The sequence below is a fragment of the Sarcophilus harrisii genome, chromosome 6 (genome assembly GCF_902635505.1).
Source record: "Sarcophilus harrisii chromosome 6, mSarHar1.11, whole genome shotgun sequence".
In the NCBI taxonomy this organism is placed as follows: Eukaryota; Metazoa; Chordata; class Mammalia; order Dasyuromorphia; family Dasyuridae; genus Sarcophilus; species Sarcophilus harrisii.
In genome coordinates this window covers 157,229,942-157,244,030 of record NC_045431.1, presented here as the reverse complement: position 1 = coordinate 157,244,030, position 14,089 = coordinate 157,229,942, and the positions used below count along the sequence as shown (strand labels likewise).

Genomic DNA, 14,089 nt, shown 5'->3' with positions numbered 1-14,089 from the left:
AGGGACATACTAGAGACAGAAACAGCAAATTACTTCAGGATCTTTGCCAGGAAAATCACATAGACAAGTCTGTGGCATCACAAATAGTCAGATATGTCAGAGCAACTGAACAACCTCACTCATACAGGCAGAATTATTTGTTCCCTCAGTAGGATCTTGCTTGTAGTCTTAAAAAAAAAAAAGCTTGTAACTTGGTTAGACAATAATACAAATGGGACTAAAACACAAATTTCTCAATTCCTAGATATGTTCATTAAGGCAATAATTAGTAGTTCTTACATCCATCCTGTGAAGAGTAGAGTTTTGTTTTTTGTTTTGTTTTGTTTTTTAATCCACAATAAGAATTGAACATGTTGAAATATCACCATATTTGGGTAAGTCACTTAAAACTTCCTTGAATTTCTACTGCTTCTTGTAACTTTCTACTATGAATTTGCCAACTAAAAATTTCCTTGTACTCATATTCAGGAACCACTTAGAAATATAATTACATGGCTATTATTTCATTAAGTATTTAATGCTAGTTTGCCAGGAAAAATATTGAAGTAGAATAAAAATTCAACATTATAAAAATGGCTATCTTATAGGAACTTATTTTGACTCTGATTTAAATATATGATGTCTCTTTATATTTATTCTTTGTGATTTAGGAGCACGGAGAAAGAAAGAGTGGGAATGTTGATCAACTGTCCTGCCTATTATAATGTGTCTGCACCAAAGGCGGAGCTTCTAAATAAACTCAAATCCATGCCTGCAGAGGGAAATGAGGATGATGACCAACTAGATGTCAATGAAAAGAAGGCAAGTTCAAAACTGGGGAATCCCCTGCTTTACAACCAAGAATGTAGTCAGTCAGTTAAAAAATTTATTAAGGCACTGTACTAAGTGAGGTCACAAAGGAAAAAAAAACAAAAAACCAGTCCTTACCCTTAAGGAGCTCCCAATCTAATGAGAGAGACAACATGCAAACAACCATGTACTACAAACAAGATATGTACTGGGAAAATTGTAGATCATCTCAGAGAGAAGACACTAAGACTGAGGCATGGATTCCAGGCATGGGGGACCACCAGTGAAAATGCTAGGGGTCAGGAGATGAAGCAAACAATCTAGTGTCCCTGGACTGCAAAAATATATGTAGTGGGGACTGGGTTTGAAAGAAGACTGGAAAAGTAGAAAAGGTCCACGTTTTAGTCAAAAAGGAGATTTTATATTTGATCTTGGAGATAGCAAGGAGCCCACTGGAGTTTATTGAATGGGGAAGGGTGAGAAATGGGGGAAGTGGTCAGGCCAGAAGATCACTATGACAATTGAGTGGAGAGTAAACTAGAATGGAAAAACTTGAGGCAAGGACACCAATCAGCACTTCTTATCAACAAAATGTTACTCCAGGACTTCAAAAGAACTTTGATTTTGTCCATGGAGTATTTCCTTTACCAGGCCAGGTTCTTATTCCTCCATATTTTAGGAAACAATCTTTGTCTCTTACGTCAGCCATTCCTTGACTAATGGCAAATACCCCCAACTTCAGGCTGGTACTGTCACCAGTTGCACTATCTATGTGCCGAACTTCAGTATGACAAAGAATCAAAGGAGCTTTAATCTGGAAGGGACTTCAAAAGTCACCTAGTCTAACCTAGTTGAGATGAGAAAACTGAGGACCAAAGGAGGAGGTATATGAATCCACATCCTCTGGCTCTAGTAAAATAGTTCTTAATCTTGGATCTGTGGATTTAAAAAAAAAAAATCTTTGAATATGTGCAAAATAATATCACCTGTTTTCTTTGTAATTCTATGTGTTTTATACATTTTAAAACATTGTGAGGAATTCATCAGCTTCACTAGACAAGGGTACCTATATTATGTGATGAAACTTCCGGGTAACCCTGGTAATTAAGAAATCCCTTTCTAAGGGAAACTAGATATCACAATATATTTTTCTTTTCTAAAACAGGGAATCAAAATTTGAAGAATTTCCATTTTTTGATGAGGTAATTTGGGTTAAGTGACTTGCCCAGGTTCACACAGCTAAGAAGTATTAAGTGTCTGAGGTCAAATTTGAATTCAGGTCCTCCTGACTCCAGTGCCAGTGCTCTATCCACTGCACCATTTAGCTGCCCCCAATAATTTACATTCTTTTTCAATTTCTGTTGTTTGTTTGTTTTTTCTGGTTATACATGTACATTCTTTACGTGTGTATATGTATGTAAATATATATAGTGCACATTTCTTTACAAACCATGTTGGAAGAGAAAAATCAGAACAAAAGGGAAAAACCATGAGAGAGGAAAAAAGAAGAAGAAGAAAAAAAGTGAACCTGGCATGTGTTGATTTATAGTCAGTCTCCATAGTTCTCTCACTGGCTGATGATGGCATTTTCTACCCAAAGTTTATTGGGATTGCTTTGGATCACTGAACCACTGAGAAGAACCAAGTCTATCATAGTTGATCATCACACAATCTTGCTGTTACTGTTTACAATGTATTCTTGATTTTGCTTGTTTCACTCAACATCAATTCATGCAAATCTTTTTGAACCTTTCTAAAGTCATTTTATTCCTCCTTTTTTATAGAACAACAATAATATTCCTTTGCTTTCATATACCATAAATTATTCAGCCATTCCCCAACTGATGGGCATCCCCTCCAGTTTCAAGTTCTTTACCACTACAAAAAGGGTTGCTTACAAACATTTTTAATGCTCATGTGAGTCCTTTTCCCTTTTTTATGATTTCCTTATACTAGTGACCCTGCTGGATCAAAGGGTATGCACTATTTTATAGCCCTTTGAGCATAGTTCCAAATTGCTCTCCAGAATGGTTAGATAAGAATTTACATTCTTAAGTGATAGATGGTATCACCAGCCATATAAATCCAGTGCCAGGCCTGGAGTCAGCAATATTTGAGTTCAAATTCAGCCCTCAGACATTTACTAGCTGTATGACCCTGGGCAAGTCACTTAACCCTGTTTGCCTGTTTCCTCATCTATAGAATCAGATGAAGAAGGCAATGGAAAACTGGTGCAATATCTTTGCTAAGAATACCCCAAATGGGGTCATGGAGAAACTGAAATAATATAACATACATGTCCCTATCTAAGGAAGAAGTCCTCCTTGAAGCAAATTGAATCAGAACCCCACATAGCAAATTATATCCAAGATATATAATGATATTTAGCAGTTCCCCAAAAAAGCCTAATGTTCTTAATTGGACAAAGTCAACAATTTTTTTTTTTTTTTGTTAAGGGATGAGTACTTGGTTTGGAGGCTGGAAGATCTAATCCCAATCTTGCCTAGGTACCCACAAAATATGTGACTTTAGGCAAGTCACTTATTATTTTCCTTATCTTTAAAATGGGTATAATTATAATTGCATTCCTTACAGATAAGATATGAACAACATTTTACAAACTGTGGAGCCTATATATAAATGTCACCTATTATTACCTTGTGCAAGACAAAAATCTTGGTTGATTTTGTATCTTTAAGTCACTCCACCCGTAATTAGAATCAGGTTTTGCAAATTGCTAATTATCAGAAGGTGCTTCTTTATAACACTACACAGATGTCTACCATATAAAATCTCTCCTACTCAGCCTCTTTTTTACAAAGCAACAGAAACTGAAAAGTTAGTCATGGGATTTGTCTTCATGTATAAAAAGCCATTCATAAAGGTCATGCAAAAATGTTCAATAGGAAATCTTTGTGTCATCATTGTCAAGGTCAAGGGTGCTCACCCACATTCCTATCCCTAAGCTGAAAGCCAGGGGCCTTCAATAGGGAGAATTCACAATGGAATGCTTTCTGTGCTGCCCCTGCCCCCCAGAGGCTGTCTTCTGTCCTTACTTGGCTCAGATAACAATCCTCAAAGGGAAAATGTTGTAATGTTTTGGCTCCTTCTTGGGTACAGGTTATTTTCCAGTGACACTTGATTCCAAGAAGTTTCCTCTAGTATTGCCCTCAGCACCTTCCCCAACTGCCTTCCCTTCCATACTTCTAGACCTCTCAAGCTTATCTGCTCCTCTCTTAGAAAGCAAGAGTTATCTCTATGGACAGAAGTGTCTCTAGCCTGGGCACTCCTGTCAAGAACATGGTCTGCCTTATTTCCTCTCCAGCAGTGGGTGCTGGCAGTTCCTCAGCTGATTCTGTGATTAGGGTGGCACAGTCTCCTCTGAGAGTGTTAATTTTATCCTTTTTATAACACCTACATCACAGCACACCCACTGCATGGCGTATTCCTGTGGCAGGATTACTTGCAGAGCAGCCTCCTTTTAAAAGATCTATGTGGATGTTTTTGTCAAGCGGTGGTTCCCATATTCATTTATTGGAAACATGGCAATTACAAATATGTATCATGTTCTTCTTTTTTAAACAATTCTAGAAGTGATAAATAAAAAGTATATATAGAATCATTTTACATATATACAAGAATAGCAAGTTCATACATAATAGATTTATAGTTTCATGTGCAATCATTTTAAAAATTATAGTATGTTATGGAAAAGCTTGTTTTATTCTATAAATTAAAAATAGAATAAATTTTTAAAAATTTTTTAAAATATTCTATATGGAGTAATTTACCCAATTCCCTTTCTCACCCCAGGCATTTCTCATTGGATATTCACCACCATATTCTGATCAATCTTTTGTAAACTGAACTTTCAGGTCAACTTTACAAGTTGGGTTACCCATCTTAAAATATAAAGATGACAATTTACCCCATTGCCTTTTGCCTTTTCTCCTAGTTAGATGTCTTTTTAGAAAACATGCCTTTCAGTTAAGTTTCTTTCAGCAAGATACTGTCCTGGGGTGGGGGGTGGGGGGAATAAACTGAAAGGGAAAAGATGTATGCAAAAATTAAGATATTAGGCAAAGAGTGATGAGTACAAAGAAGAGATCCAAAGTGTTATTAGAAATTTGAGAAGGAAGAAATACCTTTTTTTTTCTCTGAGGCAATTGGTTAAGTGATTTGCCCAGGGACACACAGCTAGGAAGTGTTAAAAGTGTCTGAGGTCAAATTTGAACTCAGGTCCTCTTGACTTTAGCGCTGGTGTTTTATCCACTGCATCACCTAGCCTGCCCCAAAGAAATAACTTTTATCTGTATGGGTGCACAAATAGTTGTGTAAATGGTAGCATAATTTATCCTTGAAGAAAAAGAATTTCTAGAAGTATCAAAATGAGTGGGGAGAAAGAGAAAAAGAAAATAGTTAATTCAAACTCTTTGTGAACCTATTTGGGATTTCCTTGGGGAGTGAAAGTATTAAATAACTAAAATAAACTTATATTAATTAAAGTTAAAACTTTAAAACTAGAAAAAGGTTTACACACAGGAATGAAAAAATTTGATGAACAGGTAAAGAAGATCCTGAAGGAATAGGATTTAATTAGATTAGATTAAACAACATCTAGGTGGTGCAGTAGATAGAGCACCACCCCTGAATTCAGAGGACCTAAGTTCAAATCTAGTCTCAGACACTTAATACTCCCTAGCTGTGTGAGCCTAGGCAAGTTATTTAACCCCAATTGCCTCAGCAAATAAATAAATAAATGGATCCCCTCAAAAAAAAAAAAATAGATTAAACAAAATTATTTGTAGGGACAGAAGACTGCCTTTAAAGAAGGAGGAAAATTCCTAATTCTAATTCAGTATGCCTGGATTGCAGAATATTTGGAGCAGGAGTCAGGTGAAAACTTGGAAAGGTAGCCGGGGCAAATTGCAAAGAGATTTAAATACCAAACAGCTTAGCCAGATATTGATCTTGAAAGTGATAAGGTGGTAATACAGGTAGTAGTCAGATAAGACAGTGCTTTTGGTTTTTGTTTCTTCAAATATATATTCACTCATTATAAATTCCAATAGGTAATTTAACCATTTCAAAAGTCTTTTGGCTCTATGATCTCAGCAATGTGAGTAACCTTTCCAAGGACTGCAATCTAATCCACTCCCATCAATCTTACATAAGGGGTCTATCCACTATGCTGGGAACTTGTTGCTAGATCTCTTGGCATCAAGATATCAAGGTAGTTAATTAAAAGAATTTAACCCAAATATACTTTAAATGATTAGAGACATTTTTTTAATATTATCTCCTTTAAGAATACTAACTCCAAGTCTATTCAATGACTATGTATGCTTTGAGGAATACATAAATTAGAGGACAAAGCACCATTCTTTGAGGATACAGTTTAGTTAGGGAAGCATACAAAATAGCTAGAGAGCAAAATAAGGCAGTATGTATGTAAGGAGTGTTGTATTGGGTGGTACCACTGGTAAATATAGAAATGAAAAGAAAATAGAAACATTTCAAGCAAAGATGAGCAGGGAAGAGGTGGGATCATTGATAATCAAATGGCCTCTACAGCACCCTTTCACTCTTGATCTAAGATAGATAAGATACCTGTTACATGCATTCCTGCAAGCCATAAAATAACTCTTTTCACATGACCCTCCATAGCTGTGGTCTTGCTACCCTCCCTGATGAAGTCTCTAATCATTGAGGTACAACTGCATCCATTTCCACAGATGCTTCTACAGATTTCATCTTCTTCCATTTTTCTGTAAAATGGAGATACTCATAGCTATTAATTCACAGGACTGTTGGGAGGGTATTTGTAAGAGCTTTGTAAACCTATAATTCCTACCAAATGCTTGCTATTGTTACCCACCATGCCCCCCAGAAGAGCTAGTTTTGAATGCAGGTCCAGCACTTTTTTTTTTCTTTTTTTTTTTTTTATTTAATAGCCTTTTATTTACAGGTTATATGCATGGGTAACTTTACAGCATTAACAATTGCCAAACCTCTTGTTCCAATTTTTCACCTCTTACCCCCTCCCCCCTCCCCCAGATGGCAGGATGACCAGTAGATGTTAAGTACATTAAAATATAAATTAGATACACAATAAGTATACATGGAGGTCCAGCACTTTTCCATTCACTTTGTACTGTCTTTCTCTTGAACCGATCCTTGGCAGAGTAGAATTTAAATTGACAGAGAGAGGTCATTCAAGCCTGTCACCAGCCTACATTTGCTCTTGATTTAATGTCCCCTTGTGTTTACTCCATCTTTATTATAGGCAAAACTCATCGGAAGCCTGAAGCTTAAACTGGAGTCACTGAAAGAAGCAAAGGAAAGTTTGCTAATGGACATCAAGCTCAATAATGCCCTTGGAGAAGAAGTAGAAGTTTTGATCAGGAAACTCTGCAAGCCCAATGAATTTGACAAATACAAGATGTTCATAGGAGACCTGGACAAGGTTGTGAACCTTTTGCTCTCCCTCTCTGGACGATTGGCCCGAGTAGAAAATGTCCTCAGTGGATTGGGTGAAGATGCAAATAATGAAGAGCGGGTAGGTAACCTAATATCAATTAAATATTTATGGAGCTCCTGCTGTTTATCATCTATACAAAAGTAAGGTCAACATACATTTATTAAGCCAGGCACTTTTATTATGTTTGGGACACAAAGAAAGGCAAAAGACAGTTAGTTCTTGCTCTCTAACAACTCACAGACTAATTGATTTCTCTTAAGACCTACCTTCTCACCCCCTAGCATATTATTAAGGAAACAGGAAATGTACATATAAAAGAGGAGGATCTATATGTGTGTGTTTTATACTATGGCCTGTCTAAAGAATTATTGGCCCAGGAAATACTTGAAAAAGAAACTGTTAATCTCTAAGTGCTCCCCTCATTGCCCCTCTCCTATCTCTCCCTAAAATGTATTAGTGTATGGTATTGATTATTAAAAAGAAAAAAAAATTTAAGGATGGAAACTGTTGGGGTATATAGTTTGCATAGGTTGCATCTCAGCAAGGGAAGAAGGGGGCATGGTAATGGAGGATCTAATTTCAGAACCTCATTGTATTCATTGAAAATACAATGGATTCAAGAAAGAACTAATTTAAATAATAAGTCCTAAATTTGACATCTTGGAAAGCACTTACTATTTGGGGATCTCTTAGCAGCTTTCCTCAACTCTACTATCATGCTCTCAGAGGAAAACCACTTGCCCTTTCAGTCATAAAGTCATAGACTGTTAAAGCTAGATAGGATTTGGGATCATTTGTCCATTTTTCAGATGAGAAAATTGGGATTTATTGGGATTTGTAGAAGGAACATGAATTATCCAAGATGTCGCAACAAACTAATTTTATCACTTGGACTAAAATTCAAAGTTTTGGCTAAAGAAAATTAATTTACTGCCAAATTAAACGAGAGTAGGGGAAAATTAGAAGATGTCCAAGACCACCAAATATGACCTCTTTTATTTTGGGACTGGGTTTCCTTCACTCATCCAATCTAGAAATGCAGCAGCCATTTAGAAACCTGATCCTATGTCTATGTGTCTAACCTAGACTTGTTCATGACTCTTTAAACAAATTGGTGGCCCACTACTCTCTAGTGGGCCATATTGGTGGTACTGGACTTACGGTGGTCATCCATTTGCCCTATAGCCCTATTTTATCCTAGAATGCCTGAATTCAAGCAATCTACCAGTCTTTGCCTCCCTGGTAACTGGGACCACAGGGGTATGCCTGTTTGTAAATTTTAAAGATTAATATGAATGTCACTTATTATGATTATCAGATGCCAAACAACAATTGGCATTTCAGTTATGGGATGAATACATTATTTCCAGGTTTCTCTTTATCCCTCCTCTCCCAAATATTTCTATCATCTTTTCTTCAACTAGTCATAAAGAGAGTCAGTGTGGCAGTTGGGGGGAAGCTTCTTCCCCAAAGAAAAATTACATTTGAAAAGAAACCCAGAAGCTTTTTTTTTTATTATAGCTTTTTATTTACAAGAAACTTAGAAGCTTAAATGTAAGCACCAGTTTACTAGCCTAGTTTGATTTCTCTATTCTATAGACACAGGGGAGATGGGGATGCTCTGAATATTCACCATTCCTAAGGGACATTCTTGAGAAGAGTGTTTTTCTCCTTCCTTTCATCCTTTCTTTTTTCCTTCCAATTCTTTCTCCTCCCTCCAGTCCTCACTTGTTCAACTGCTATAGAGATATGCATATATGCTATATAGATAGAGGAATGCAGAGAAGAAGCCATCTTAGTCTGGCTTAAAAAATAACATTCACATTTTTAAAAGGGGGGATAAAATAGATGTTAGGTTAAATTTAAATATCAAGGTTTTTTTGGAGGGTCTTGCCTTTCAAGTTCATGGTCTAAGTTATTGATACTATTTTAGAATTATTTTCTTGATCTATTCTAAAATACGTCTGTTTTTATTTTTCTCTAAGTATTAGATCAAGTCTTTAGGGGAAAAGTCTGGGGGATTTGGGGCAGAGAAGCATTAATTAATCTTCAGGGAACCCCCATGTGAATGTGTGCATGCTTGACTAGATCTTTATAACCTTTAAATGGGTTGGGTTTTAACGTTTGCAAATAATTTTTCTCCTGAATGTCAAAAAAAATTTTTTTTTACCACTCTGATTAAAATTTAAATTATAAATTAAAACTGGCATATCAAACATTGGACTAAATCTTATTAAACATTTTTATGAATGTACTGGGATATAAACTTATTATACTGATTTTTTTTCCAACTTAGTTTCATATAATGTCCTTTTAAGATTGACTTTCTTTTTCTTTTTCTCTTTCTCTTTCCCTTTTTTTTTTTCACTTTCTCTGTCTTATACCACACACACACACACACACACACACACACACACACACACCCCTCTATACCAGGACAGTTGTGAAGAAATAGAAAGCATTATAAAAGTGCCAGATATTATTATTATACCTTACTTGCTAATTGTACTTGCCTCACTCAACTCCTTAGTGAGCCATCCCTTGCAACATATAAGAAAAATGAAATAAAGCAAGTCATCAAAACTAACCAAGACATTACCTGAGTCTAACAATGTATGCAATGTTCTATACCTGTACTCCCCCACTTGACTTGTCTTCCAGTTACTGAACATTTATGAAGTGCTTAATATGTTTGGGACACTGTGGTAAACACCTTTGTTTCAAAGGGAGGATGGCATATTTTCTCATTTCTTCTTTGTGGTTTCATTTTTTTGGTTGTTCTTTAGAGAAGTTGGTGGTATAGTGTATAGAACACTGGACCTGGAATCGGAAGACTTTAGTTCAAATTCAGTACTAGATTTGTATCTCTGAAAAAGTCACTTCTGTTTGCCTCAGTTTCCTCAACTGCAAAATGAGGATAATAATAGTACTAGCCACCCAGAATTGTTGTGAAGGTCAAATGAAATAATATTTACAAAATGTGATGAGCACAGCACCTGGCATATAATAGGCACTATGTGAATGCTTATTTCTCTCCCCCTTCCTTTCCTTTACATTGTAGTCGTTGTTTTGGAGGGAGGACTTCTAAGAAGATGGTAGAATAGGTCAGAAATGTCCGGGCTCTCCTGATTTCCTCCACAAACAGACAGAAAAGTACCACAAAATGATCGTAGAGAAGCAAAAATGAAGGGATAAAGCAGTTGTCCTCCAAAGACAACTTGAGAGGACCTCAGAAAAGACAGGTCTTTCAGGGGCTGAGTTTTGGCCTGAGTGGTTTTGGTTTCCTGGTTCTGATCACTCTGCATCAGTTCATGTAAGTTTTCCCAAGTTTCTTTGAATCTTTCACATTCATCCTTTGTTATGGCCAATAATAAATCTAATATATTTATGTATCTAGATAAGTTAATTGATCATCCCAGAGTTTATATTATTTTATCTTCTATTCCAGTATTCTAAAGATATAACCTGGGGCCCCTAAAGTACTTTTTCAGTGGCTAATCTATAAAGTCAGCACTATTTTCATAATAATGCTAAGATTTTAAAATGTCTTACATATTATAGATATGTCACATAAACAACTTATTTAGGGGGCCTCAGTAATTTAAGATTGAAAAGGAGTCCTGAAATCAAAAGATTTGAGAATCATTATTCTTGGCTATGCAGAATAACTGATAATATACACATAATGTCTTTTTCATGGGGAGGGGAAAGAGTGGACAAGTTGAAATTTTAAATTTTGTGTCAGTATAAGAAATAATCTGTTTTAAATAATTATCCAGATTTTGGTTAGTAAACCAAATATCTATATAATAGATAACCATCACTCAGTGCCCCCAGCCTGGGCAGGTTTTGAAGAGAGGCTGCCATTGAGAGAGTTTTATCACCTAGTGTTCCCTACATCAGTGAACTCACAGGTGCCATATCCTGAAAAATGAAAGTCAGAGCAACAGTAATAATAATAGACAGATAGACTCTCCCACTCTGGGTTCTAATTCTATTCTATTGTGTCTCTGAAAAGTCATCAAGCCCAGAAAACAAAAAGGAAACATTTAAGAAATGTAAAACTATCACCATTAATAAGTATGTTCTCCTTCATGCAAGGTCCAAAGATGGTAGAGAAAGGAATTCTGAATAATTCAGTCATCACAGTGATTATTTGGCAGTACCTTTAGGTCTTTTCCTCTCCCCAAGAAAAGATGCTGAAGAGATATCATAGCTTTAACTGACTTCAGATAATCCCTTCAGACTGAAGCTAGTGAATGCCTAAAAGGAAGCTTCTTAATAAGTAACATTTATCATCATCCTTAATTATTATTTATTAATATATTTTTTGCAATATTCTAATTGTATATGGTATGTTGTGGTATGATTATTAATATATTTGTTTATTATTTATTGTGGTTTTATTAGTGTGTTATTTGTAATTTGCATTTATAATTTATTCATTGGTATAAATTAACAAGTAAATTATAGGCATATTTTAAAATTAATAGCTAGATCAGTAACTGAAGATGATGATAGCCAGGCATTTCTATAGATCCTACAATATGCCAGGCACTATACTAAGCACAATATAAATTTTATTTTATTTGATCCTCAATACTCTTGGGAAATGGATACTATTTATTATCTCCATTTGACAGTTGGAGAAACTGAGGCAAACAGATTGCCTAGATTTGAACACTAGCCTTCTTGTCTTCAGACCTGGTACTTTATCCCATGTGCCATCCACCTGGACAAATATAATACTAAAGTTATGACATAAGCTAGGGCTTTTCTGGGATGAGTTTCTGTACTTCATCAGCATTATTTCTTATATGGAAAGTGACTTATTCTGCCTCAGTATTCACATAGGACATTTAAAGTTGCTTCTTCCTTACTGTTTCTTGCCTTAGTAATTAATACACTTCTTTTGATGTGGCAGAGCTCTCTAAATGAGAAGAAAAAGATGTTGGCTGGCCAGCATGAAGATGCTCGGGAGCTCAAGGAGAACCTGGACCGGAGAGAACGTGTGGTTTTGGACATCTTATCCAATTACCTCACTAAGGAGCAACTCCAGGACTACCAACATTTTGTGAAAATGAAGTCAACACTTCTGATCGAGCAGCGGAAATTAGATGACAAGATCAAACTAGGCCAGGAGCAGCTCAACTGCTTATTGGAAAGTCTTCCCAGGGACTTCTTCTCCAGGGCCAGAGCCCCTGCTACGGTTCCGCCTCCTGAAGCCAGGGTGACCTCCACTGGGAGCTGTGCGCTCAGAAACGTGCTTCCAACACTGACTTCTTCACTATAGCTCTCCTAAAAGACCCAATGAAAAACTCATCTCTATTCTCAAGATTATTTAAACTGATCAATTTTCAAATTACAGTCCACTAAAAAAATTATGGGCTTTTGGCATTTTTAATGGGGAATGGAGGGGAAGATAACCACAGGAAAATGAAGTTCTGAGTTTGTTTGTTTTTCCCTTCTCCCAGCTACCCAAAATATAATCCTTTCTATTTTTCCATGGTAGAAAGAAAAGTAATGAAACTGTGGGTTGGTTAAAGGGTGGTTGATTCTTTAGTTTTTAACCAGACTGGGTCAACATTAAACAAGTAAGTTTCACCTTCAGGAATGTGTCTTGGTCTGCCTTCTGGGCAAAATGCCCTATATATGATAGAGTAGCATTATGCAATAAAGAAGAATTTGTAACATAAAGTCTTTTAAAAAATATGAAGAGAAAGGGGGAAATACCCTAAACATTGTCACTATTTATATTTTTTAAACGAATGAGGTTGTATAAATGTTTGTTTATATGCTAATCAGTTACTTGACTCTGGTGGACACAGCAAATCCTATTGGAATGATGCCTTTGGTAAAAAATAAAAACAAACAAACAAAAAAACTTTAATGAGACAAAAAATCCCAAAGATAATTACATGGAGTATGGGAATTTGTGTTCCCACATCCCTCTTCCCCAAAGCTCTTTCTCTTCCCCCAACTTCTGTCTCTGTCTCTCTTTCCTATGTGTCTCTCTCCCCACTCCCATCACTCTCTGTCTTTCTGTGTCTTTCTTGCTCCCTCTCACCCTTATCTCTCCCTCTTTGTGTCTCTTTTTCTCTTCTGTCTGCCTCTTCCGAACTGTTTTGTGCTCTTTCTCCTCCCACTTTAGTCACCTGTCTTTCTTTCTCTTTCTGTCTCTGTCTCTCCTTGGGTCTCGGTTTCTTTCTCTCTCTCTCTCTCTCTCCTCTCTCTCTCTCTCTCTCTCTCTCTCTCTCTTTGTCTAAGTGATCTAAGAGAAACAGCAGCAAAGAGGAAATTCTGTTCCTGCTTAGGGTCCCCTGAGTAGAAAATCTTCCTGGCTATAATCTCATCACTGTGTCATGATAGAGCTGGCAAACAGAGCCAAGAAGTTCTGGGTGCAAATCCCATGTCTGACACATAGAGCGACTTTTCCCAAGGAAAACTTGTCAAACTTGTAGTGTCAAACTTGACCACAAGTAGCTGCGCCACCAAAACCATGTCAAAATGTAATTGGGAAATGTTTAACAAAAAATAAATTAAAATACGTGATGTTAAGTGTGGTTTCCTGAGTCAATATGCAATCCCCAGGGATCGGTTGCAATTTGAATCTGACCCCACATTTGCGGCAACTCTAAATTAGAAAATGTGTGAACCTGTTCTGGTGGAGGGAAGTTCCTCACTGGGAGTTTTCTATCCAGTTAAGGTCCAGTTCCTAACTTATCATTTCATCATTTCCTCTTCCTCATCCATTCTATTCACATCATAGTACACAATGCAGTTAAAAGTAGAGGCAAATTCAAAATGGAAATGAGATCA

The 14,089-nt window shown here is 36.4% G+C and overlaps 1 protein-coding gene across 2 annotated transcripts in view; it reads left to right on the top strand.

Annotated features, from left to right (window-relative positions):
* Window positions 1-13,592, top strand: part of SHROOM3 (shroom family member 3) — a 155,996-nt gene extending 142,404 nt beyond the window's left edge. For both annotated transcript variants that reach the window (XM_012551990.3, XM_031941897.1), the window contains exons 8-10: window positions 651-801; window positions 7,076-7,348; window positions 12,195-13,592. In XM_012551990.3, the coding sequence (XP_012407444.2) occupies window positions 651-801; window positions 7,076-7,348; window positions 12,195-12,563 (793 nt within the window). In that variant the 3' untranslated portion in view covers window positions 12,564-13,592. The remainder of the gene's footprint in view (window positions 1-650; window positions 802-7,075; window positions 7,349-12,194) is intronic.
* Window positions 13,593-14,089: the final 497 nt, after the last annotated feature.